Source organism: Mandrillus leucophaeus, unplaced genomic scaffold (genome assembly GCF_000951045.1).
Source record: "Mandrillus leucophaeus isolate KB7577 unplaced genomic scaffold, Mleu.le_1.0 Scaffold20, whole genome shotgun sequence".
In the NCBI taxonomy this organism is placed as follows: Eukaryota; Metazoa; Chordata; class Mammalia; order Primates; family Cercopithecidae; genus Mandrillus; species Mandrillus leucophaeus.
Window position 1 is genome coordinate 7,345,882 of NW_012102032.1, and position 24,306 is coordinate 7,370,187.

At 37.0% G+C, this 24,306-nt stretch overlaps 1 protein-coding gene across 2 annotated transcripts in view; it reads right to left on the reverse strand.

Moving 5' to 3' along the window:
* STXBP4 (syntaxin binding protein 4) overlaps positions 1-24,306 on the reverse strand; it is a 225,896-nt gene that overhangs the window by 175,920 nt on the left and 25,670 nt on the right. For both annotated transcript variants that reach the window (XM_011979252.1, XM_011979251.1), the window contains exons 5-8: positions 17,326-17,432; positions 16,935-17,145; positions 15,890-15,968; positions 8,995-9,086 (exon numbers count right to left, since the gene is read on the reverse strand). In XM_011979252.1, the coding sequence (XP_011834642.1) occupies positions 8,995-9,086; positions 15,890-15,968; positions 16,935-17,145; positions 17,326-17,432 (489 nt within the window). The remainder of the gene's footprint in view (positions 1-8,994; positions 9,087-15,889; positions 15,969-16,934; positions 17,146-17,325; positions 17,433-24,306) is intronic.

The window sequence follows — 24,306 nt, forward strand, 5'->3', positions numbered from 1 at the left end:
ATTTCCTTACAGGGGATTTAAATCTTAATTACCATACGAAGGTCAAACCAGACCTAGGAGGAACTCCCTTCAGGATGACAGATGGTTCCTCCGAGGTGATTGAGGAAAAAACCACAATGAGCATTCAGTAATTGATAGGGAGACTCTTGTGGAAGCAGAGTTAGAAAAATAGCCTAATTATTGGTCTCCTCAAACTTACAAGCTGTTTGCCATCAGCCAAGCCTTAAAGTACTTATAGAATCAAAAAGACTATCTCAATCCTGACTCCAAAGGTTACCTACACCCTCTCTGAAACGAATTTGCATAAGAATTGTTTATGGTAATGCATCTTGATGGCGCAGCTGGGTTGTTATGAAATACTCAGGAACCCAGTCCAGCTCTAGGACTCGCCCTCGAGCACAAAGGCAATGTTGGGCATGCTGGTAAAGGACTAGAATCCAGCAGCCCAGACCCCTTTCTTTGTGGTCAAGGAAGGCGGGAAAACAGGTGCAGGACTGCTACATCGGTGGGCGTAACTAATCTGATAAGCAGAGGCCCATGGGTGGTGATGCACCCTGGAAAGGAATAAGCATTAGGATCATAGAGGACGCTCTAGGACTAATGCTCATCGGAAAATGACTAGGGGTGCTGGCATCCCTATGTTCTTTTTTCAGATAGGAAATGTTCCCCTCAAGGCAAAAATGCCCCTAAGATGTATTCTGAAGAACTGGGACCAATTTGACCCTCAGACACTAAGAAAGAAACGACTTATATTCTTCTGCAGTACAGCCTGGCCACGATATCTTCTTCAAGGAGGAGAAACCTGGCGGCCTGAGAGAAGTATAAATTACAACACCATCTCACAGCTAGACCTCTTTTGTAGAAAAGAAGGCAAATGGAGTCAAGTGCCCTATGTACAAACTTTCTTTTCATTAAGAGACAACTCACAATTATGTAAAAAGTGTGATTTATGCCCTACAGGAAGCCCTCAGAGTCTACCTCCCTACCCCAGCATCCCCCCAACTCCTTCCTCAACTAATAAGGAACCCCCTTCAACCCAAACAGTCCAAAAGGAGATAGACAAAGGGGTAAACAATGAACCCAAGAGTGCCAGTATTCCCTGATTATGCCCCCTCCAAGCAGTGGGAGGAGGAGAATTTGGCCCAGCCAGAGTGCATGTACCTTTTTCTCTCTCAGACTTGAAGCAAATTAAAATAGACCTAGGTAAATTCTCAGATAACCCTGATGGCTATATTGATATTTTACAAGGGTTAGGGCAATCCTTTGATCTAACATGGAGACATATAATGTTACTGCCAAATCAGACATTAACCCCAAATGAGAGAAGTGCCGCCATAACTGCAGCCCGAGAGTTTGGCGGTCTCTGGTATCTCAGTCAGGTCAATGATAGGATGACAACAGAGGAAAGAGGACGATTCCCCACAGGCCAGCAGGCAGCTCCCAGCGTAGACCCTCATTGCGACACAGAATCAGAACATGGAGATTGGTGCCGCAGATATTTGCTAACTTGCATGCTAGAAGGACTAAGGAAAACTAGGAAGAAGCCTATGAATTATTCAGTGATGTCCACTATAACACAGGGAAAGGAAGAAAATCCTACCACTTTTCTGGAGAGACTAAGGGAGGCATTGAGGAAGCATACCTCCCTGTCACCTGACTCTACTGAAGGCCAACTAATCTTACAGGATAAGTTTATCACTCAGTCAGCTGCAGACATTAGAAAAAAACTTCAAAAGTCCGCCTTAGGCCCGGAGCAAAACTTAGAAACCCTATTGAACTTGGCAACTTCGGTTTTTTACATTAAAGATCAGGAGGAGCAGGCGAAACGGGACAAACTGGATAAAAAAAAAAAGGCCACCACTTCAGTCATGGCCCTCAGGCAAGCAGACTTTGGAGGCTCTGGAAAAGGGAAAACCTGGGCAAACTGAATGCCTAATAGGGCTTGCTTCCAGTGCGGTCTACAAGGACACTTTAAAAAAGATTGTACAAGTAGAAATAAGCTGCCCCCCTGTCCATGGTCCTTATGTCAAGGGAATCACTGGAAGGCCAATTGTCTCAGGGGACAAAGGTCCTCTGAGTCAGAAGCCACTAACTAGATAATCCAGCAGCAGGACTGAGGGTGCCTGGGGCAAGTGCCAGCCCATGCCATCACCCTCACAGAGCCCCGGGTATGCTTGACTATGGAGGGCCAGGAGGTTAACTGCTTCCTGGACACTGGTGCGGCCTTCTCAGTCTTACTCTCCTGTCCTGGACAACTGTCCTCCAGATCTGTCGCTATCCGAGGGGTCCTAGGACAGCCAGTCACTAGATACTTCTCCCAGCCACTAAGTTGTGACTGGGGAGCTTTACTCTTTTCACATGCTTTTCCAATTATGCCTGAAAGTTCCACTCCCTTGTTAGGGAGAGACATTCTAGCAAAAGCAGGGGCCACTGTACACTTGAACATAGGAAAAGGAACACCGGTTTGTGGTCCCCTGCTTGAGGAAGGAATGAATCCTGAAGTCTGGGCAACAGAAGGACAATATGGATGAGCAAAGAATGCCCATCCTGTTCAAATTAAACTAAAGGATTCCACCTCCTATACCCCAAAGGCAGTATCCCCTTAGACCCAAGGCCCAACAAAGATTCAAAAGAAACTGTTAAGGACCTAAAAGCCCAAGGTCTAGTAAAACCATGCAATATCCCCTGTAAAACTCCAATTTTAGGAGTACAGAAACCCAACGGACAGTGGAAGTTAGTGCAAGATCTCAGGATTATCAATGAGGCCATTGTCCCTCTATACCCAGCTGTACCTAACCCTTATACTCTGCTTTCCCAAATACCAGAGGAAGCAGAGTGGTTTACAGTCCTGGACCTTAAAGATGCATTTTTCTGCATTCCTATACATCCTGACTTCAATTCTTGTTTCCCTTTGAAGATTCTTCGAACCTAACGTCTCAACTCACCTGTACTGTTTTATCCCGAGGGTTCAGGGATAGCCTCCATCTATTTGGCCAGGCATTAGCCCAAGACTTGAGCCAGTTCTCACACCTAGACATGCTTATCCTTCCATATATGGATGATTTACTTTTAACCGTCTGTTCAGAAACCGTGTGCCATCAAGCCACCCAAGCGCTCTTAAATTTCCCTATACCGCCTTATCCTCATCTCAAAACCCTAAAGCAACTAAGAGGGTTCCTTGGCATAACAGGCTTCTGCTGAATATGGATTCCCAGGTACGGTGAAATAGCAAGGCCATTATATTCAGTAATTAAGGAAACTCAGAAAGCCAATACCCATTTAGTAATAGCTGGACACCTGAAGCAGAAGTGGCTTTCCAGACCCTAAAGAAGGCCTTAACCCAAGCCCCGGTGTTAAGTTTGCCAACAGGGCAAGACTTTTCTTTATATGTCACAGAAAAAAACAAATAGCTCTAGGAGTCCTTAAACAGGTCCAAGGGATGAGCTTGCAACCCGTGGCATACCTGAGTAAGGAAATTGATGTAGTGGCAAAGGGTTGGCCTCATTGTTTACGGGAAGGGGTGGCAGTAGCAGTCTTAGTATCTGAAGCAGTTAAAATAATACAGGGAAGAGATCTTACTGTGTGGACATCTCATGATGTGAACAGCATACTCACTGCTAAAGGAGACTTGTGGCTGTCAGACAACCATTCACTTAAATATCAGGCTCTATTACTTGAAAGGCCAGTGCTGCAACTGAGCACTTGTGCAACTCTTAACCCAGCCACATTTCTTCCAGACAATGAAGAAAAGATAGAATAACTATCAAAAAACAATTGCTCAAACCTACGCCACTCGAGGGGACCTTCTAGAGGTTCCCTTGACTGATCCCGACCTCAACTTGTATACTGATGAAAGTTCCTTTGTAGAAAAAGGACTTCAAAAAGCGGGGTATGCAGTGGTCAGTGATAATAGAATACTTGAAAGTAACCCCCTCACTCCAGGGACTAGTGCTCAGCTGGCAGAACTAATAGCCCTCACTCAGGCACTAGAATTAGGAGAAAGAAAAAGGGTAAATATATATACAGACTCTAAGTATGCTTACCTAGTCCTCTATGCCCATGAGGCAATATGGAGAGAAAGGGAATTCCTAACTTCTGAGGGAACACCTATCAAACATCAGGAAGCCATCAGGAGATTATTATTGGCTATACAGAAACTTAAAGAGGTGGCAGTCTTACACAGCTGGGGTCATCAGAAAGGAAAGGGAAATAAAAGGGAACAGCCAAACAGATATTGAAGCAAAAAGAGCCACAAGGCAGGATCCTCCATTAGAAATGCTTATAGAAGGACCCCTAGTATGGGGTCATCCCCTCTGGGAAACCAAGCCCCAGTACTCAGAAGAAGAAATAGAATGGGGAACCTCACGAGGACACAGTTTCCTCCCCTCAGGGTGGCTAGCCACCGAAGAAGGAAAAATACTTTCACCTGCAGCTAACCAATGGCACACTGTGAAGTGTTCCAAAGAAATAATCCCCTGCACTGCAGGTTATACATTTCAATCCCTGTATCTTTAACCTTCTTGTTAAGTTTGTCTCTTCCAGAATCGAAGCTGTAAAACTACAAATGGTTCTTCAAATGGAGCCCCTGATGCAGTCCATGACTAAGATCTACCACAGACCCCTGGACAGGCCTGCTAGCCCATGCTCTGATGTTAATGACATCGAAGGCAACCCTCCCGAGGAAATCTCAACTGCACAACCCCTACTACACCCCAATTCAGCAGGAAGCAGTTAGAGCGGTCGTCAGTCAACCTCCCCAACAGCACTTGGGTTTTCCTGTAGAAAGCGGGGACTGAGGGACAGGAATAGCTGGATTTCCTAGGCCGACTAAGAATCCCTAATTCTAGCTGGGAAGGTGACCGCATTCACCTTTAAAACAGGGCTTGCAACTTAGCTCACACCCGACCAATCAGGTAGTAAAGAAAGCTCACTAAAATGCTAATTAGGCAAAAACAGGAAGTAAAGAAATAGCCAATCATCTGTCGTCTGAGAGTACAGCGGGAGGCACAATGATCGGGATATAAGCCCAGGCATTCAAGCTGCCAACGGCTATCCTCTTTGGGTCCCCTCCCTTTCTATGGGAGCTCTGTTTTCACTCTATTAAATCTTGCAACTGCCAAAAAAAAAAAAAAAAAAAAAAAAAAGGGAAGAAAAAGAAAAGAAAATAAACTCTTTGATCCCACAATATTTAAAATAAGTGAAAATTTTAAAAAAATACAGAAATGACGAACTCAAAATTTCCCCTCTTTTGGGGACAGGTACATATCATCAAGAAGAAATACATTAGCAACGTCAAAGGTTCTGATTCTTAAGTTGGGTGATGGGTAAATATGTGTTTGCTTTATTATTCTTTAAACTGTATGTGTATAATACATTCTTGTACAGGATGAATGTTTTAATATAAAGAAATACAAAAATTTTATAAAAATAATGCAAATAGTCTGTCACAGAAGGTGCTCAATATATGGTAATTCTTACATAAGTAATAATAAAATTACATAATGCAATTAACTACAGTGTACACTGATCTAGAGCTAAGCTTAGTAATAAATGAGTTTTGTTGAAAGTTCACACTAGATGAATACCACATGTCATGTTAGGTAAGCTCTTACATTTAAGTTGGAAGTAACATGTTTTATCAAAAAGTAGGTCTCATATGTAAGCACAGTATGTATGGGGAAAAAAGTAAAATAAGTTGGTTCCAATAATTTATTAAATGACTAAGGTCATCTTTTAACCTGAAGCAAAAATAAAAGTTTGTTAATTAGACAAATAAATGTACTGAAGTTTTTCTGATGTCTGAATGATGAATTTTAAAAATTGCTTTGTTACAATATTAGTCACACACCTTTCAGCCTAATACAAAGAACATTTCATTAACATTGGGTATGTCATTGCTCTCTACAGTTTTCTTGAAATGTTACAGAAATGGCAAGAGGTAAAAGTAAATACCAGTGAAATGGCATCCATATCCCAAAGCATCTTCCATAGGTATAAATATACAGATAATGCAGAGGTACGATATTTGGATTTCAAGCCAAGCAATAAATTGTATCCCTATTTGCTAAGTTTATAATGCATATTTTTAAGTTTAATATTAGGATCAAATGAGACATATCCTATTCATACTTTGATACAATATATCACTACAAATAACTATGCTGAAATAACATTAAAATATCTGTATATTAAATCATTCTCAGAGTATTCATAGAAAGAGACAAATGTAAATCCATTTTATGGACAAGGAATTAAATAACTAGTTCAGTGTTATAAATATCTCTACTTAAACCAATAAAATATAAAAGACTTCATGACAATGCCACATGTATATATACATATGTCTGAACATACATGTTTGTCATGTATGCGTGTGTGTGTGTATATATATATGACATTGTCTTGACAGGTAATTTCCTTAATCAAATTCTAACCTCTCTGCTTTCCTTAAAAATTGTACCAGGTAGGCTAATTACTTAATAAATTCATAATTAGCAAACATCCTTTCCTTGTGAAATTTTATTAAAACACGTTTTCGAGCTGCCACATGTAATGTTTATAGAAGATGAAAAATATATACTAATTTATTTTATTTTAAATACCTGATCATATTGGCCATATTTATTACTGAATAGGAATATGTTAAAACGTAATGGACAATAAAGTTGAATGTGTCTACAAAGTAGCAACCAAGAGAAGGACCTATTTCAAGCTGAGGTGATACTGATATTATGACATTAATATGTAACTATGCAAAACAAGAAGAGTAGCTCAAGAAATAATTTGGGTGGATAGACGCTAATGTAGATTTTAGGAAAAAAGTTATTAAGATAAATAAATTTCAGATTCTGAAAAAAAAGAATGCTTTACTAAGTAAAATTAACAAGTCTATCTTGATTAAGATCAGAGGCAGAATTTATATCAAATGTGGGTTTCTTTGATGTAAAACTGGCATTTTACTTTTCCACAAAAATAATTTGTTTAGACTTAAAGTGGAACCAAAACTGGAATTCAGATTTAATGGCCAAGAAACTCATATTTCTCAGAATCAATACAAATTTTGATTTTCATACCTCTAAGAATATTTATCAGATTAAAAATAATATCATGTGCTAGAAAAATTTAAGTAAAATAACAAAGTCTGTCAGGTAAAGCAATTAGCTGGATAAATTTCTCCTTATCCAGAAGAATGAACATCTTGGATGTTCAGAAATGTATACTAAATCAGTATCATTGAATAATTATTCATTTTTAGATATGTAACAGTCATGCTTTTAAACTTCAAACACTCTATTTTTGAAAATGTTACTATTAACTGATTGCAGACCAAGTGTTAGCCAGAACTTACATTTTAGCCACAAACAGAAACACATGTTACAAAAGATACTCAGGATTTTGAAAGTATAAAGGAAACATCTCAAGTATCTAATTAACTGGAAAATTTTATGGAGCACAAACCAGCTATTTAAACACTAATAGGTACTACAGGGTCTGTGGTGAAGACACTTATAATTTCATTGATAAAACAAGATGTTGAAAAGATTACAGGGCACCAAAAAGTGAAGGTAAGTGCTATTAATGTGCAAAAGAAGGTAATGTTGGTCTGAACTATAAGAGTTAGCAAAGTCTGAATGAAGGAGATGGAATTGAATGACAAAATCCAGGACATCCTGCCTCAAAGTACAGCACTTTGGTGTTTAAGAAAATGGCAGAAGCAGGAAGGTCTTTCTTACCTTCTCTCACCTTTTCTCCCCTGAAGTGGGCCATAAAACCCAGCTGATTCTCCCCTAAAAGCAGATTAAAAGACCCTCATTCCAGAGAGGTCCTCCCTATACCCAGAGGAAAAGAAGTATCTTCAACTCTGAAGACACAGAGATGTTAAGAATCTGAACAACCAGGCCTTGCTATGCTCCCCCCAGTTTATTACCATTAGATTACACCCTTTTGTGCTCCAACTACACTTTTGTATGACTGTTCATAAAAATACAGTTTTCCCTGTTTCTTTGGGTTTTCATTTCTGAAGGTTCTCATGTCATGTAAAACATACATTAAATAAATCTGCATGCTATTTTCTTGTTAATCTGTCTTTTGTTATAGGTGTCTGGGCCATGAATCTACCGATGGGTGAGAAATCTTTTCTCCCCTGTGTGAGTTAGAATTTAGATAAGATTTAAATTGGCAATGAGAAAGGACTATCATAGGACCAAGCAAAGGTATGGATATAGGAATAAACAGACGGTGTACTTTATTTTAGCTATGCATTTTAATACTCTTCCTAAAATGTAAAAATGCTTTATCCTCAAAAACTGACAGGAAGGTAGAGGTTGTGGACTTTCAGCAGTATATCCATTTTACATTAAAAAAAAAAAAAAAAAAAATGGCTTATTTTTCCCTTCAGATCCCTGGTAACCTGATAAGAAATGCTTCTGAGTGCTTTTCTGCCTTTACTTTTTCTTTTTTAATTATCTTAAGTTTCTTTTACATCAGAGTCTCAATGTTCCACTTTCCCCAGGACTATTTTTTAGTGCTTTAGTATATTGCCACCATCTTTCTATTTAGTGGACATCTGACTATTTTGTTCTTTAAAATTTTGTTTCTCTTTACTTAAAAAAATTGAATAATGGACTATTACTTGATTGCATTTATTGCCATTATCTATGAAGCCTCATCTACTTTGCCATAATTTGTTACATCTTTGCATACATTCTAGACTGTAAAAATCATATTTGTCTTATTCTCATAGGAGAAAACTGTTTGATCCAAATGCCAATTTAATTACGAAAGATTTTATTTCTATTTTGTACTAGTGAACCAACATGAACTACCAAATTCAAATGTGAATTAAATAATTTAAATCCAAACTGCCATTCATTTAATTGTAAATAAGTAACTTCAAGAAACTAATGACTCCAGTACTTTATCCTCTCAAAGAAGGAGAGTACTTCTTTCCTGTTTTTGTCTTACAGAAGAAAAATGAAAATTTAAAGGATTTACCATTTCCAGTTTCTCTGCCTTAAAGCGAACAGAGGGATTTAGGGAGATCTTTTCTTGTAGTCCATAATTTTCAGTCCAGGCAGAAGCAACATCTAAGAGACAACAGGGTGCACATTAATTGGGAACTTAATTGGAATAGAAATTTTCATTTGACAGGATACGTTCTGAGTTCCTGCTGTTCAAAAATAATTCTAGCTAATCAGTTGGCAGCTTTTAGTTTTGTTTTCGTAACTTTTTCTTTTTTTTTCCTTTTCTTTTCTTTTTTCTTTTGAGACGGAGTCTCACTCTGTCACCCAGGCTGGAGTGCAGTGGTGTGATCTTGGCTCAATGTCCGCCTCCCGGGTTCAAGCGATTCTCCTGCCTCAGCCTCCCAAGTAGCTGGGACTACAGGTGCATGCCACCACGCCTGGCTAATTTTTGTATTTTTAGTTAGAGACAGGGTTTCATTATGTTGGCCAGGCAGGTCTCAAACTCCTGACCTCAAGTGATCCGCCTCCCTGGGCCTCGCAAACTGCCGGGATTACAGGAGTGAGCCACCGCACCCGGCCAGTTTTCATAATTTTTTTAAGTCTAAATTTTTTATATAAGCTGTCTTCACTTAAGTCCTAAGATACAAGAGTAACCAATTATGCATTGTGAAGTCCCAAAGATATATTAACTTAAAAGACAAACATACATCCCACCACTACTACATCACCACAATGCCTTAAAAAGATAAAAAGTCTTTTTGTTCAAAGATGTTGATATTTTTTCAAGTGGTAAAAGTGTTTTGTGATGTGAATTCTGGAAGTACTCTGGAAAAAAAACATAAATGCAAGTCATTTCAAGTTTGCACATAAAGTATTATATAGATTCTGTACTTTGAGCTAAAAATCTTATCTCTTATTTTAAAGACAGGTTACATTTCAAGTAGCATAAATGAATTTTCAAGAGCTAAAAGTCATACACTTCTTATCCATTTTCCTACATCTTCTCAATATACCCTGATTATTTAAACAAGCCTTTGTCCTTATTGCATGAATAAAAAAGATGCTACAAAAGACCAGAACTTGAAATACTGTATGTTTTAATATGCCAAAGTTTGTAAAACAAATTCCTGTAATTCATGTTGATCTTACTATCTAAATTGCCACTATTCTAAATACACTTTTAAATGATATTTTACTAGTTCTACATAGAAACAAGAGGAAGAAGAAAAATCTTTGGAAAATGTCACATCTTTATGCAGTGTTTTAATTTTTTAAAATTTCTCAGAGCATCTGTCTCTAAGTACAAAATGATTTGCATTCTCTTAAGAATATAAGAAGTGCACATGAAAATAAATAGTCTTCCTCTAAACCTTTAACACATCCTTAACATTCTATGTAAAATCTTTAATATAGCTTATAGGTGTCAAGATCATAAAAAAATGGATGCTGACTTTTAGCTTCAAATGGAATTAAACTTTGAAAAAGACTGATTTTAGTATTAAATAGAATTTTTACAATTCTGATAAAAGTAAGTGAATCTCCTTTGTAATCATACCTAATTGTTGGCTATGAAATTAAAAATAATATATACATAGTGTATATATATACACACACATACATACACATATATTCACATACATATGTGGGTATGCATATATATACACACACATATACACACATATACATATACACACATATATGTATATGTGTGTGTATATATACATATAATTTTTTTATATACATACATGTAATTTTTTTCCTCTCCTAAGAGAAATTCTACGCCAAACCTAAAGTGTAGTATAAAGATCAGCATGGAGTGGAATGATATGGAAGACCAACCAGCAGATAACTTTATTTTTCATCCTTTAAGGTTTGGATATGTGAAGCTTGTCCAACGACTTCCAGCTTGGTGTTTGGCCTGCAATTAAGGCACATTAACACTAGGTGGACCCAAGTGAACCTGATTATGGTCTCAAAGACTAAACTTGGGCTTGAATTATTCATTTCAAGTGTTAAGTAATTGAAAGAGTTGCAGAGGGGAGAGCAAGGGGAAGAGAAGAGAATGAGAGAAGGTGAGACAGGAACACTTACAACATTGACATACTGAGGAATGTGTTCTCACGTTTTCCTACATCTAAGCATAAAAATTTGCTATATTGGCCAGGTGCAGTGGCTCATGCCTGTAATCCCAGCACTTCGGGAGGCCAAAGCGGGCGGATCATGAGGTCAGGAGATCGAGACCATCTTGACTAACATGGTGAAACCCCGTCTCTACTAAAAATACAAAAAATTAGCCGGGCATGGTGGCGGGTGCCTGTAGTCCCAGCTACTGGGGAGGCTGAGGCAGGAGAAAGGCGTGAACCCGGGAGGCGGAGCTTGTAGTGAGCTGAGATTGTGCCACTGCACTCCAGGCTGGGCGACAGAGAGAGACTCCATTAAAAAAAAAAATGCTATATCTAACAGTGAAAAGAACAGAAGCTCCTATCTTCTATCTAAACAGTAAACTATATACCTATATAAGCTCATTAATCTTCACAGTGACCACAGATGTTATTATTCCCATCCCAAAGATAAAAGACCAAGGCAGGAAAAGGTAAAGAAATTAGCCTAGGTCACATAGCTAGTACATGATAATGTTAGGAGTCTAATCTCTTGTGACTCCAGACCAATGTTCTTAAATGTGTTCAACATCTTTAATAATGGGTTTGCTCATCTACAAAGTTGGAGGAATAAACCAGATTGCCTCATAGGAGTTAGAAGATCAACAATATCATAGAAAACAACTGTGAAAACGTATACAGTATTATTAATATCAACATAGAGACACTGTATTATAAGGAGATTTAATGTAAAATTATACTAACCTTCATTTAACAATATGCAATCAGGGCTTAACAAAATCTTTTTCCAGACAACTTACACCTTTACTTTTGAGTTAAAACCTTAAGAGGGTCTGTGTATAACTCCAGCATACTTTGTCAATTCAGAGTAGCTTTACCCGAAAGCCCCTCACAGACAGTTTTCCTCATCTGCCAATGACATCTCTCTATCCCAGCCCCAAGCTCTTTATTTGCTCCTCTCTGGGGGAGTGAGTTTTTCCAAGTACCGCTTATTATTCTCTTGGATCTCTCTCCTTCTTGTCCTTCTCCTTCTCCTCCTCCTTCCCCTTCCTCCTCCTTCTCCTTTCTTTAGAGACAGCGTCTTGGTCTTGCTCTGTCTCCCAGGCTGGAGTGCAGTATCCTGAACATAGCTCACTGCAACTTTGACCTCCTGGGCTCACGTGATCCTCCCACCTCAGATTCCCAAGTAGCTGGAACCACAGGTGCATGCCACCATGTCCAGCTAATTTTTTAGTTTTTGTAGAAACAGGGTCTCGCAATATTGCCCAAGCTGGTCTTGAACCCCTGGGCTCAAGTGATTTCTCCCATCTCGACCTTCCAAAGTGCTGAGATTATAGGTGTGAACCATCATGCCTGGCTCCTCTCAGATCTTCTGTTCCTATCCTCTTTGTAGCAGCAGAAGAAAAGGAATGTTTTGTAAGGAAAGGATCAATACAATTTACTTAATACCACGAACTCTGAATGGATATTTTTTCCCATAACTACTTTATTTCAGTTTCAAAAGACTTGGTCTAAAGGAATTAAGTCTTTACACTATTAGTAAAGTTAAAATAATGACTATTTCTTCATGCAACAATTCTTTTTTTTTTGAGATGGTGTCTCGCTCTGTTACCCAGGCTGGAGTGCAGTGGCATAATCTCAGCTCACTGCAACCTCTGCCTTCTGGGTTTAAGCAATTCTCCTGCCTCAGCTTCCCGACTAGCTGGGACTTCAGGCATGTACCACCATGCCTGGCTAATTTCTTTTTTTTTTTTTTGCATTTTTAGTAGAGATGAGGTTTTACTATGTTGGTCAGGCTGGTCTCGAACTTCTGACCTCAACTGATCTGCCCATCTCGGCCTCTCAAAGTGCTGGGATTACAGACGTGATATTCAACTCATATACAGCACTAGTGAACAACTCTGGATTTTGAAATAAATTTCTGTAATAGCATCGTTTTTGAAAACATTTAAATATTATGTGGATTTTAAAAATTCTAACCAATTTTTACACTTTGGGATGATTTTTAGATAAGAACAGACATAGAACTATCTAATTACATTTACTTTTGTTGAGGTTAACATTAAAATTTGTTTATATTTTTTGAATTAGTATCAGGTAACTGAAGGAATCTAGAAGTGATGGTTAATTTCTGATTTGTAACCATCTATAATTAGGTACTTATAACATGCAAATCACAATATATATAAATTATCTAGAGAGAATTTAGAGGTGAATTTGCCTTTTTTCCACTCCCCAGAAATATCTTGCCTATTACATTTATGTAGAAGAAAATGAGACTGAGTTGACACAATTTCTACTCTAGAAAAATGTTCCATCTTAATTGTATTTTAGTATTTACTTTACCTATAACTTACTTAAATATACTTTTCACTAACCTATTTTTCTACTACAAAATCTACCACTGTTCTTACAGCGACTGGTATAAATTTACCTGAGATTATTTACTGTTAACAAGATCTCTGTTCTAATCACACCTGACTCTTAGAGTCATCTGACCTCTAGTTCATCCTTAGTTCTTTCATTTGTGGTGCTTCCTTAACTTGAAATGATCTCCTGTGTTCAGTTATCAATTGATGTTTACCACGTTTTTCAAGATATGGATAATGTCTGACTTTTGACAAGAAATTTTTCTTAATTTCTGCATATTGTGACAGATTCCTTATTATATACTAGTTTTTGAGGTCAAGGGGAGGACATAAAATTGAATCAAGAATTGGAAGCTTTTCCTTCTGCTCTATAAACACGACCTAGAATATTATCTGAGCTATACTCTAAGCTATAGGTTCTGTATTATTAGTAACAGGAAAATTTAGTAGGCATATACTATGCACTAATTACAATATAAGTGCTTGACATGCATGATCTTGTTTAATCCTCATAACAACTCCGTGTAACTTGTAACTCTTTCAAGGTTACAGAGTTAATAAGATGAAAGCAAGAACTTGAACACTGAGTCTGTATCCAGAGTCTGGTGGTAACCACTGTGCCTTCCTTATACCATACTCATAGCACTCACTACTTCTTTCCTTAGGCCTCTATGTTCATGTCTTTACATAATTTGTTTAAATGTGTTATTTACCCACAAGACAGAATGGTTTTTAGAGTAACAAAACCACCCACATCCTGCTCCGATTAACACAAAAAACTGCAAATAGTAGCTGCTTGATAAAATAAACATACACACACATCTATAAACAAACACATGCATATAAATTAGAATGTTTCCTAATTTGAATAATTAGAATTTTTAGCCCCATGTTTTATTTCACAATATACTATTAAGTATCTCACAGAAAATATCCTAATTTCTTCATAAATCCCATTGTACTGTATTCTATATAACACAGTAAATCCTTACTGAATAAAAGGTTAAAAGAGGCATTGAATAGTTCAATTACTTTAAAAGTTAAAAACATGTTATATAATTATTAATAATTTATAATATAATCAAGGAATAAAGGATTCTGACTTCCATCATCCAGCAATTTTGATGTTCATCTCATGACTGTTTCATTTATCTTTTTCTTCTCATATGGGTTCCCAGTTTAAAATAAATATAGTACATCCAGAGACTGGAAATTAATTATGTAAGAGGAATAATACTATAAAGTTTCTAAGGGTCAATAAATCTAAGTAAAAGCAAATATAACTCATGGCTGAAGATTGCTATTAACCCACTGGTAAATACCACCCCAAATCGGAGTCAACCACTGTGGAATATAGTATAAACTCCTGTAAAGATTGGCAGCTATTGGGCTGGGAGCAGTGGCTCATGCCTGTAATCCCAGCACTTTGGGAGGCTGAGGCAGGCAGATCACGAGGTCAGGAAATCAAGATCATCCTGGCTAACACGGTGAAATCCCGTCTCTACTAAAAGTACAAAAAATTAGTTGGGCATGGTGGCGGGCACCTGTAGTCCCAGCTACTCGGGAGGCTGAGCCAGGGGAATGGCGTAAACCCAGGAGGCAGAGCTTCGACACAGTGAGAATCTGTCTCAAAAAAAAGATTGGTTGCTATTTAATTTAAATTAATGCTTCCTTATTTTTCTGTTCTTACATGAATAATGGTATTAAAACAAAACTAAAATATACAGGTAAAAATTTGCATTATAATTAGGCATATATAATTAGTTTTTCAGTTATGTTTAGTCTTTTTATCGTTGTGTTTAACTTTTGGAGATAATTTCAGGGGACTTTTTCTTGATATTGATCCTGTAAACACCTTACAGCCAAATAAAAATCCTTATTTTACACTTGGCTTAGATAATTAATGCTTTATTGTTTTAAAAAGTCAGTAAATCATTTTATGGTAATTAAGAATCAATAATAATGAATTAACAATACTGACATCCTTTCTGATTGATATCCATATGATTTCTTCCAAAAAAACAAGACACATTTCTTTTCTTAAGGTATGCTCCCTTCTATAATGTGTTTTCTGAAAGGTGTATTTAATATGCCTCATCAGTATTGCACTAAAAGGACACGGCAACCTAATCTTGATCTTTATAGAAGACTTTTCATTATTTGATTTAAACAATTCATGAATTATTATAGCTTTATAAACACTGTTATGACAATGCATCTTTTGAAATTTCAACTCTTTGTTCAGGGAAATTTCTAATAAAAGTCATATTTTAACAGGGACCAACATAAAGACATTATTTTTACTTTTTCATTCACTGAAGGAACAAAGACATAATTCACCCTTCTTCGAAAAGGGTCTTAAGTCACATTACATACTCCTCATTGTGAGAGAATTGAAAAAAAAAAAACAGGAAAGAGAAATTAAACGTGTATTTACCTGTATTAGACAAACCCACAGAACAGTTTTCTGAAGAAGTAATTGGAATCTGTTCTGTTTTGTTGTATCCAGTTTTTATCTGTGAAAGAAAATGAGGAACATGCAATGTCATTTACTAAAGTAGGTCACTTGAAGCCCATGTTAACATAAAAAGAATGGTTACAGAGATTAAAGTAATTGTCCCTCAAACATGAACCCTCTAAAATTTTGGTATATGCATCTTCAAACAAAGCAATTCAGAATTAAAGGTAACAATTGCTTTCAGCTCTACCACATCCAAGGATAACAAAATATAAGGCCACACATGTTGTCTTTTAAAAGTATTATAGCTGCAAGTGACAAAGTATAAGGGGCTGACAGAAAATCGTTTACTCTGTCTCTGTTCAGCATGTACCAGAGACTGAAGTTACCTTTGACGAATTTTATTCTACTGACTAAAAGCATAAGTTCCCTATTTTACAGCTAACACAGACATAAATAATACACACTTTATTCTATAACTGTAATTTGTTAGGACAGTATAGCAGTTGGTAATTGAGTATGTTAATTCTGATATAGAAATTGCCCATTTTGTGTGATTCTACTTGGGTGAACTATAGCACGCATGAAGGTGCAATACCCTCTTAGACTGGATTAGCCTGGGATTAGCCTCACTGTGTGGGAAAGAAGCTAAGGAACAAAAGGAAGATGGCCTGACTTCAGTCAAGCAGAGAACAGAAATGGCAAATAACTAAACCAACTGAAACTAAATATGACATTCTTAACATAGTTTTGAGTGATATCTAGGCATACCTTTGTGGAACCATTTTGTCATGCTGGTATTTTCTAACCCATCATGCTTCTGGCCACAGGACATGCTGACTTAAAATATGTTTATTGAAAACATAGCATCAAAATTTTAAATAGAAAAAAATAAAAAAAACTTTCAAAGAAATATTAATTTGTTAACAATTTTACTGAAATAATTCTATATGTATATAACCAATGTAAAAATGTATAGGGAATTTATGGAGTACATACATAAATTTAAGATTACCTGACTTACCTCACAAGAAGGTAAAATGGCATTATTTGTTTTGGGAGTGGATGAGGTCTTTGGGATTAGTATTTCAGGAGGAGAAGAAAAAAAACTAAATGTTGAGGCTTGAGGTCCATATTCTCCTGAAGCTTCTACAAGTGATGTACATGACAGATTTTCTGGCTGAATGTTGTCGGATTTTTGTCTGATGAATGCTATCTCCCAAGCAGATTCTGACCTAGTATTAAAAAGAAATCACTTTATGGATATGCTACGAATACAGTACAACTGAATTCCAAGATAATGTTTCAAATGTTATTAAAAAATATTTCTTATAAAGTACTTAACACATCTTAAATTACTGCTTCCAAGGAGACATCTTAAATGACTCATTCTATCCCATGGGTAGTATAGTTACCTCAACTTGGCTCTGGTAATTATGCTTTTTGCCTCTTCAAATGATACACCAATCATAGATTCCTTGTTGACTGAGACAAGTTGATCTCCTGGTTTCAAACGACCATCCTAACAAAAACAGTAACATTTATAAAGGAACTAATGAGGTATTTAAAAAAAATTGATGCAATTAAAGCAATGAAAAGTTTTTGTGAAGAACACCTTCAAAAAGAGTAAAAAGTAAAATCTTAGACAATCTGAGTAGCAAAATGTCTTGATTAAAGTCTGGTTTAGTAATATATATGAGTAAAATGGAATGGTTCATGCATTCCATGAATAAATTTACATGCTAAAGAATTCTGAATATGGCAGGTAGGACATAGGCCAGTATACCAGGAAAAGGGACCTGTTTTAAAAACTGAGCACTATGAGGCTGATCAAGCTCTGACTCTGTGATAAAGTGGGCCAAATAACTGTGGGATTATTTCAGAATACAAAACTCATTTACTTTAATTTCTCTGCATTCCTACATATTTCCTCCCACCGAACTGTTTAATATGCAGTTATCCCACATTGAAATTTTTAAAACTTTAGTCAAGGGTCTTTTTTTAACAAAATTTTTAAATTTTCAAAATTTTTTGTAGAGATGAGGTCTCATAACACTGCCTAGGCTGGTCTCAAACTCCTGGGCTCAAGCCTAGGATCACCTCGGCCTCCCAAAGTTCCGGGATTACAGGTGAAAGCCACTGCGCCTGGCCAAGGATTTTAATTATATTGATCCTACCTGTATTTCAGCATCATCTTTTTTACTAGACCTGCTATCCCCCTGTGATTAAGGCCTAGTTGGCTGTGCATATATTGTTAGCCATGTCCTGCTAATAATGACAATTCTAACTGGCTGCCTGGTGTTGCCTTTGCTAAGGCCTGGCTTGCTCATAGCTAGCCTAACTGAGTAAGACAGAGCATATCAGGAACAAGAGTTAATGTAGTTGTTAGATAAGTTTCCCAGTTTTTGTCTTTTCTTTTCATTCAAACCAGAAAATAAAAATAAGCTTTCTTCTTTTACAGCTCCTAAGGTATTTCCCTATTTATCATTAATTAGTACAGTGGTAGAAACCATTATTTTTATAACTACAGAAAAAGCTTATATGGTTAAAAAGGGAGATTTTCACCTTGATGGTACTTAAGTAACTTTCACAAATTCAAGAAAACATCTTTCTTTAGTCTTATCTACTAAAATATATCCCTTGGATACTGATCTTTAATCTAAGCTGTATTATTTATAATAATGGTGATTCACAGTTATTTTACTCCTAAATAACAATAGGTATTATTTTTTAAAAAGACATGAAGTACTATCTCTTTCACTGACTAAAGAATACATAGGAAAACAACAAAATTGACATAAAACATTAATGAAAGGATTTTATAGAAACATATCTCAAATACTGTGTAAAAGATGATATAATCTAGATGCATAATGACCCTATCCTACTGAAATGTAAACATTATTTAAAATACTTAAGCCAACAGAGTCAACTTAATTTTAAAACATATATAAGCCACAGTGGCTCACGTCTGTACACCCAACACTTTGGGAGGCTAAGGCAGAAAGATTGCTTGAGCCCAGGAGTTTGAGACCAGCCTGGGCAATAGAGTTAGACCCCATCTTTCAAAAAAAAAAAAAAAAATAGCTGGCAATGTCTGTAGTCTCCGTTACTCAGGAGGCTAAAGTGGGAGGAACACTTGAACCCAGGAGGTCAAGGTCATGATTGCACCACTGCTCTCCAGCCTGGGCAACAAAGCAAAATTCTGTCTCAAAAAAAAAAAAATATATATATATACACATATATATATATATATCTCTATATCTCTCATATATATATCATATATATTTTTATTTTATATATAATTTGAAAACAAATTTTGATTTTATGTAAATATGTGATTAAATATAGTTAGCAAAGTCAGACAACATAACATGCAGTGTTAGTACAGAGAAAAAGTTCACATGAAGGCAATTTAACCCATCTTATATTAAAGTACGCTGATGTACCGAAGCAGCATTTTCTGGCAGGAAGAGAGTCAGAGAAGAGAAGAAGAAGCATGCCTTCTGACTATGACTTCTGGTGTTTACATATTTTTTTCTTTCTAAAAAGTATTCATAGCAGTTAGTTTTTTTCTTTGCCTCCTAGAATAAGATCTCAGCTGATCATGTGAATTTCTGAACCTGTTTAAAAGTCAGAACCTGCAAATGAAAACAAAGCTATTTTTGTAAGTCTGGCATTCCAGTGCATTCTGCCCCAGCTGGATTAATGTATATGTGAAGATACTAACTTCAGAGATATGCTGAGATCTCTTCCACACAGTCTAGATTTCAATTCAGCAGTTACAGAGCAACTACCTGACATGCGAGGCAATGTGCCAAGCACTTTCATATGCTGAACTTCAGATCTGAATTCTTTCACATTGACATTCATGCAGATGTTGAAATAATAATATATTCCTGACCACGTAAACACTTCTGTTAAAAAAGACCAGTACTATTCATTTCTATATTATGACTTTGGTATATAGTTTTCTAAATAATACATTTCAATATTATCAGAAACCATCTATACAGCCTAATTCTGATTTAACTAACTCATTATACCTAATACTAAGGAACAGTCCTTCTGTAAGCCTTAAGATTCCTTTCCTATACTTTTACAAGATGTAGACTGACAGGAACCTTCTTTTAACTCCAGTTATTACTGTGAACTGAGGGAAGCTGTTTAGCTTTTATGAAACTCCATTTTCTTAGCCGTAGAATGGGGATAAATATATGTAACACGAGGTTGCTATAAGAAGTAACATGTGTAAATTATAGCACATTATAGATGTTAAATAAGATGAGGTGAATGAGACTTCCATATCTGTTGTGGACAATTTTCATACTGATAGCAAATTTAATTATATTACTCATCAGATTGAGAAACTTCGATGGCTGCCAACTGGTAGGAAAAGTTGAAACTCCTCAGCGTCCCAAATCCAGCACAACAAATTTACTGCAGCTTATTTTTTCTAGCTTCACCATTCACCTTCCACACTAGCATATAAATTCTTCATGCTACTCTCAGAGAATGTGCCTCAAATCAGCCATGGTCTTTCGAACCTCAATGTTTTTACACATGTGAATTCCCATCTAGAATGCCACCATCTACCCTCCCACTTCTCTGTGATAAACTCTGACTTAAACGTCACAGCCCAATTCAAACACTATCTCTGCTGCAAGTTTTCTCTAGTTCCCCAGGATTTACTTAATTGTTGTATCTTTTTGCTCAAAAACCACTTTTACTTACCTAAAGGATTGCACTTAATCTGTATGGTCCTTACACATCCGCTTTTCCCTGCCTTCGCGTTAGAATATACTAAATTAGCAACTCCCAATCTAGGGGCAATGATTCTTTTAGTGGGCCGGAATCACCAATTCTTTCAGTTAGGCAGAACTAGAACTCTGTCCTTTTCATGGTTATTTCCCTGGCACAGTGCTAGGTATACAGGAAGTCCACAGTAGGTTAAAGGGGGCCAAGAAACATTCTGAGGATTTTAGGGTAGCTAGGACAGAAATAATGGCAAAGGAATAAAGAGAGTGACACTGCAAAGGGAACCATCTTGGCTGCTACTTCTTCAGCTCCCACCAGTGGGACCGGTTTCTTCATAGTTTGCCATCCAGAGGCCTGATCCTATTTATCTAAAAGCCTTAGCCCTGGTTCCAGCGTTATGCTCAGCATGAAAACAGATTTCCTCTGAAAGTTAAATATATCCTACTTCAATGCCACCAATTACATGATGACATTGATTGTGAGACCTATAATTTCAGAGATAGAAGAGGAAAAGTTACATATATACACACACTCAGAAGTATATTACATACCGATATATGCATGTTATATATATGTGTGTATATGTGCATGCATAGCTTATATTTGTATGTTTTAATGTATGTCTTAGAACCAACTGAAGAAAATATGAAATATACTATCAGATTTGAAGAGAGGATTTTGATTTCTGTCTGCTTTCCCTATGTTACCAGCAACAAAAGAAAGAAAAAAAAAATGAACATTTGAGAACTTTAAAGTATTGTCGGAAATCTGACACAAAGGCCCAAGGAGGAAGTACCTTGGTGTGGAGCCCAAATGGTGCCAGTGGAAGGGTAAATAAGCAGATCAGAAATCCTCGGAAATGTGACAAAATGACTACGGAACCATTCATTCCTAAATTTAAACCGAGCAAGTATGTATGTGTCAGGCACCACACCAAAGACCAACAACGTTCCTGTGAATAAAATCAGAGAGCACCCTTGCCTTTAAGAAACACTGTCTTGTGGTTCAGGCAGAGTTGATTAAACAATCATAAACATAAATACATCATTACAAACTGAGATAGGTGACACAAAGGAAAGGAACAGGAGTTAGGAGCACATATAGAAAAAATAAAACCTAGCCTAGACTGGGGAAAAGCAGGCAACATAATCCTTAGGCAATAGCATTTGAATTGATAAGGAAATAATACGGGAAAGAAAATGGAGTGCTGTTTCCAGACTAAGGGAACAGCATATGACATGGAAAAAAAAAAAATTGGCCCCTTCCAGGAACTGAGAAAATGCATAGTGATAGAGAGCCAGAGAAGGAGAGGGCAGAAGCTACACTATATGGAACCTTGTAGGCAACCAAATATTACTAAGATATAGGTTGGGAGGGAAATAGACATGGCGCATGCGAACAAACAATGTTACTGAAAGAGCTGATTCAAAACTGATGACAGTTTAAGCTCCAGTGATGAGAATGAAGATCAAGAAGACTGATGGATTCAAGAGATATTTAGAGAGTAGAAAGTCAATGGTATGTGTTAATGAATTGAATAGTGTCATGGGAGTGGAAATAAATTTTCTAACTTTGTGTACCTGGCTGTCTTTCACCAAGACTAGGTAAACTGGAAGAGACTCTGTTTGGGAAGAGATGAGCAGAATATGGTGTGATGTAAATGTTATGAGTTCAGCTTCAGAAATGTTGAGTTTGAGATACCCTTAAGAGGTCCAAGCAAAAATGTTGATCAGGGAATTGAATATGGGTATGACGCTTAAAGGAGTGTCTAGGCCAGAAAAAGGGTCTAGGATTGACCCCAGATAGATACGGGACTAGCTGACAAGGTAAAAGGGCCTTGGACTTCTCTTATTTCCTTAACTTTAGCAACTAATATAGTTGTTCTCAATTTATAGGGTGCCTCTAGCTCTTAGAGCTGAGGAAATCTTGGTTCTAGTTGAACTGAAAAGATGTATTCATAATATCCCATATTTGAATTCTGGATATGTTTTTCAAAGAAACATAATATTTTGCTTCTACTAAACCAGTATTTCATTCTCATATTTTCCAGGAGGAAAACATTTGGGGTGGGTGGTGGCAAACCATGAATAATTAAAGAAAAGTCCTTCTGAGTCCCAATAACTCCCTTACAGTTTGGAAGATTTGCAAATATAAATGAAATATAATCTAGCTATAAGCTTGAGATTGCCTATATTGTTAATTATGAAACATTATAATGTTAAAATTACAGAAAGTTAAAGCATTCATACGCATTTAAAAAATATTAAGTTACTCAGTTCAGCAACTTCATTAAGATAACCTTATGAGTTTGTGTTTCCTATTCTACAGATTATACTATGTAGAAATTCTGTGCAGACTAGAAATTTATAACATGTTAAAACAGTATTTAGAATACAGTGAATGTATCGTTATTAATACATTGTTTTGAAATAGTTATATCAATGTTGTATTTGAAGAATAAATATGCATATGCATACAGCTCTCCATCTTGAGAAAATATTTAAAAATAATGTAAGCACTAGAAAATTACTCTTGTATACGTTTTTTAATTTTTAATTTTTTAGAGACGCTCTGTTGCCCAGGCTGGAGTGTAGTGATGCAATCATAGCTCACTGCAACCTGGAACTCCTGGGCTCAAGGGATCCTTCCGCCCGGGCCTCCAAAAGTGCTGGGATTACAGGCATGAGCCATTGCCCCCGGTCCTCTTCTCCTACACCTTTTCCTATCTTGCCTGTTTTTGGTCAGCTGTGACCAGGTAGAAAGAACATTAATAGCTTTGTGCTGCCCTCTAGTGGTAGGTAGAGAATATAGTCAATGAGAAAATTTTGCCTTTTAATACTTCTTTCAATGAAATTCTAAGAAAAAGTAGATATTATAAGAATAATTCCTTAATTTGCTATCACTGACAGAAGACAAAGAGTCATTCAGCACCACTGCTATCAATTTATTACTCTAACTCCAAATAGTTTTCATCGTAATAAACAAGCACAAATTCATGCTTATCTTAAAAGCAAATTCTTAGCTTAGGCGCGGTAGCTCACGCCTGTAATCCCAGCACTTGGCGATGCTGAGGCAGATGGATAACCTGAAGTCAGGAGTTCGAGACTAGCCTGGCCAACATGGTGAAACTCCGTCTCTACTAAAAATACAAAAATTAGTTAGGTGTGTTGGCACGCACCTGTAATCCCAGCTACTCGGGAAGCTGAGGTGGCAGAATCGCTTGAACCTGGGAGGTGGAGGTTGCAGTGAGCCGAGATTGTGCCACTGCACTCCAGCCTGGGCAACAGAGTGAGACTCTGTCTCAAAAAAAAAAGAAAAAAAAGCAAGCAAATTCTTATCATTTGTTAGGTACCTTGATCTATTATTGCGTTATATCAAGGGTAGTTTAAGAAATGCCTTAGCTATATTGAACACACACACACACACCTCTCAGCTTTAACACTAAAGAAACACCTCGGCCGGGTGCGGTGGCTCACGCCTGTAATCCCAGCACTTTGGGAGGCCGAGGTGGGCGGATCACGAGGTCAGGAGCTAGGAGACCATCCTGGCTAACACGGTGAAACCCCATCTCTACTAAAAATACAAAAATTAGCCAGGCCTGGTGGCGGGCGCCTGTAGTCCCAGCTACTCTGGAGGCT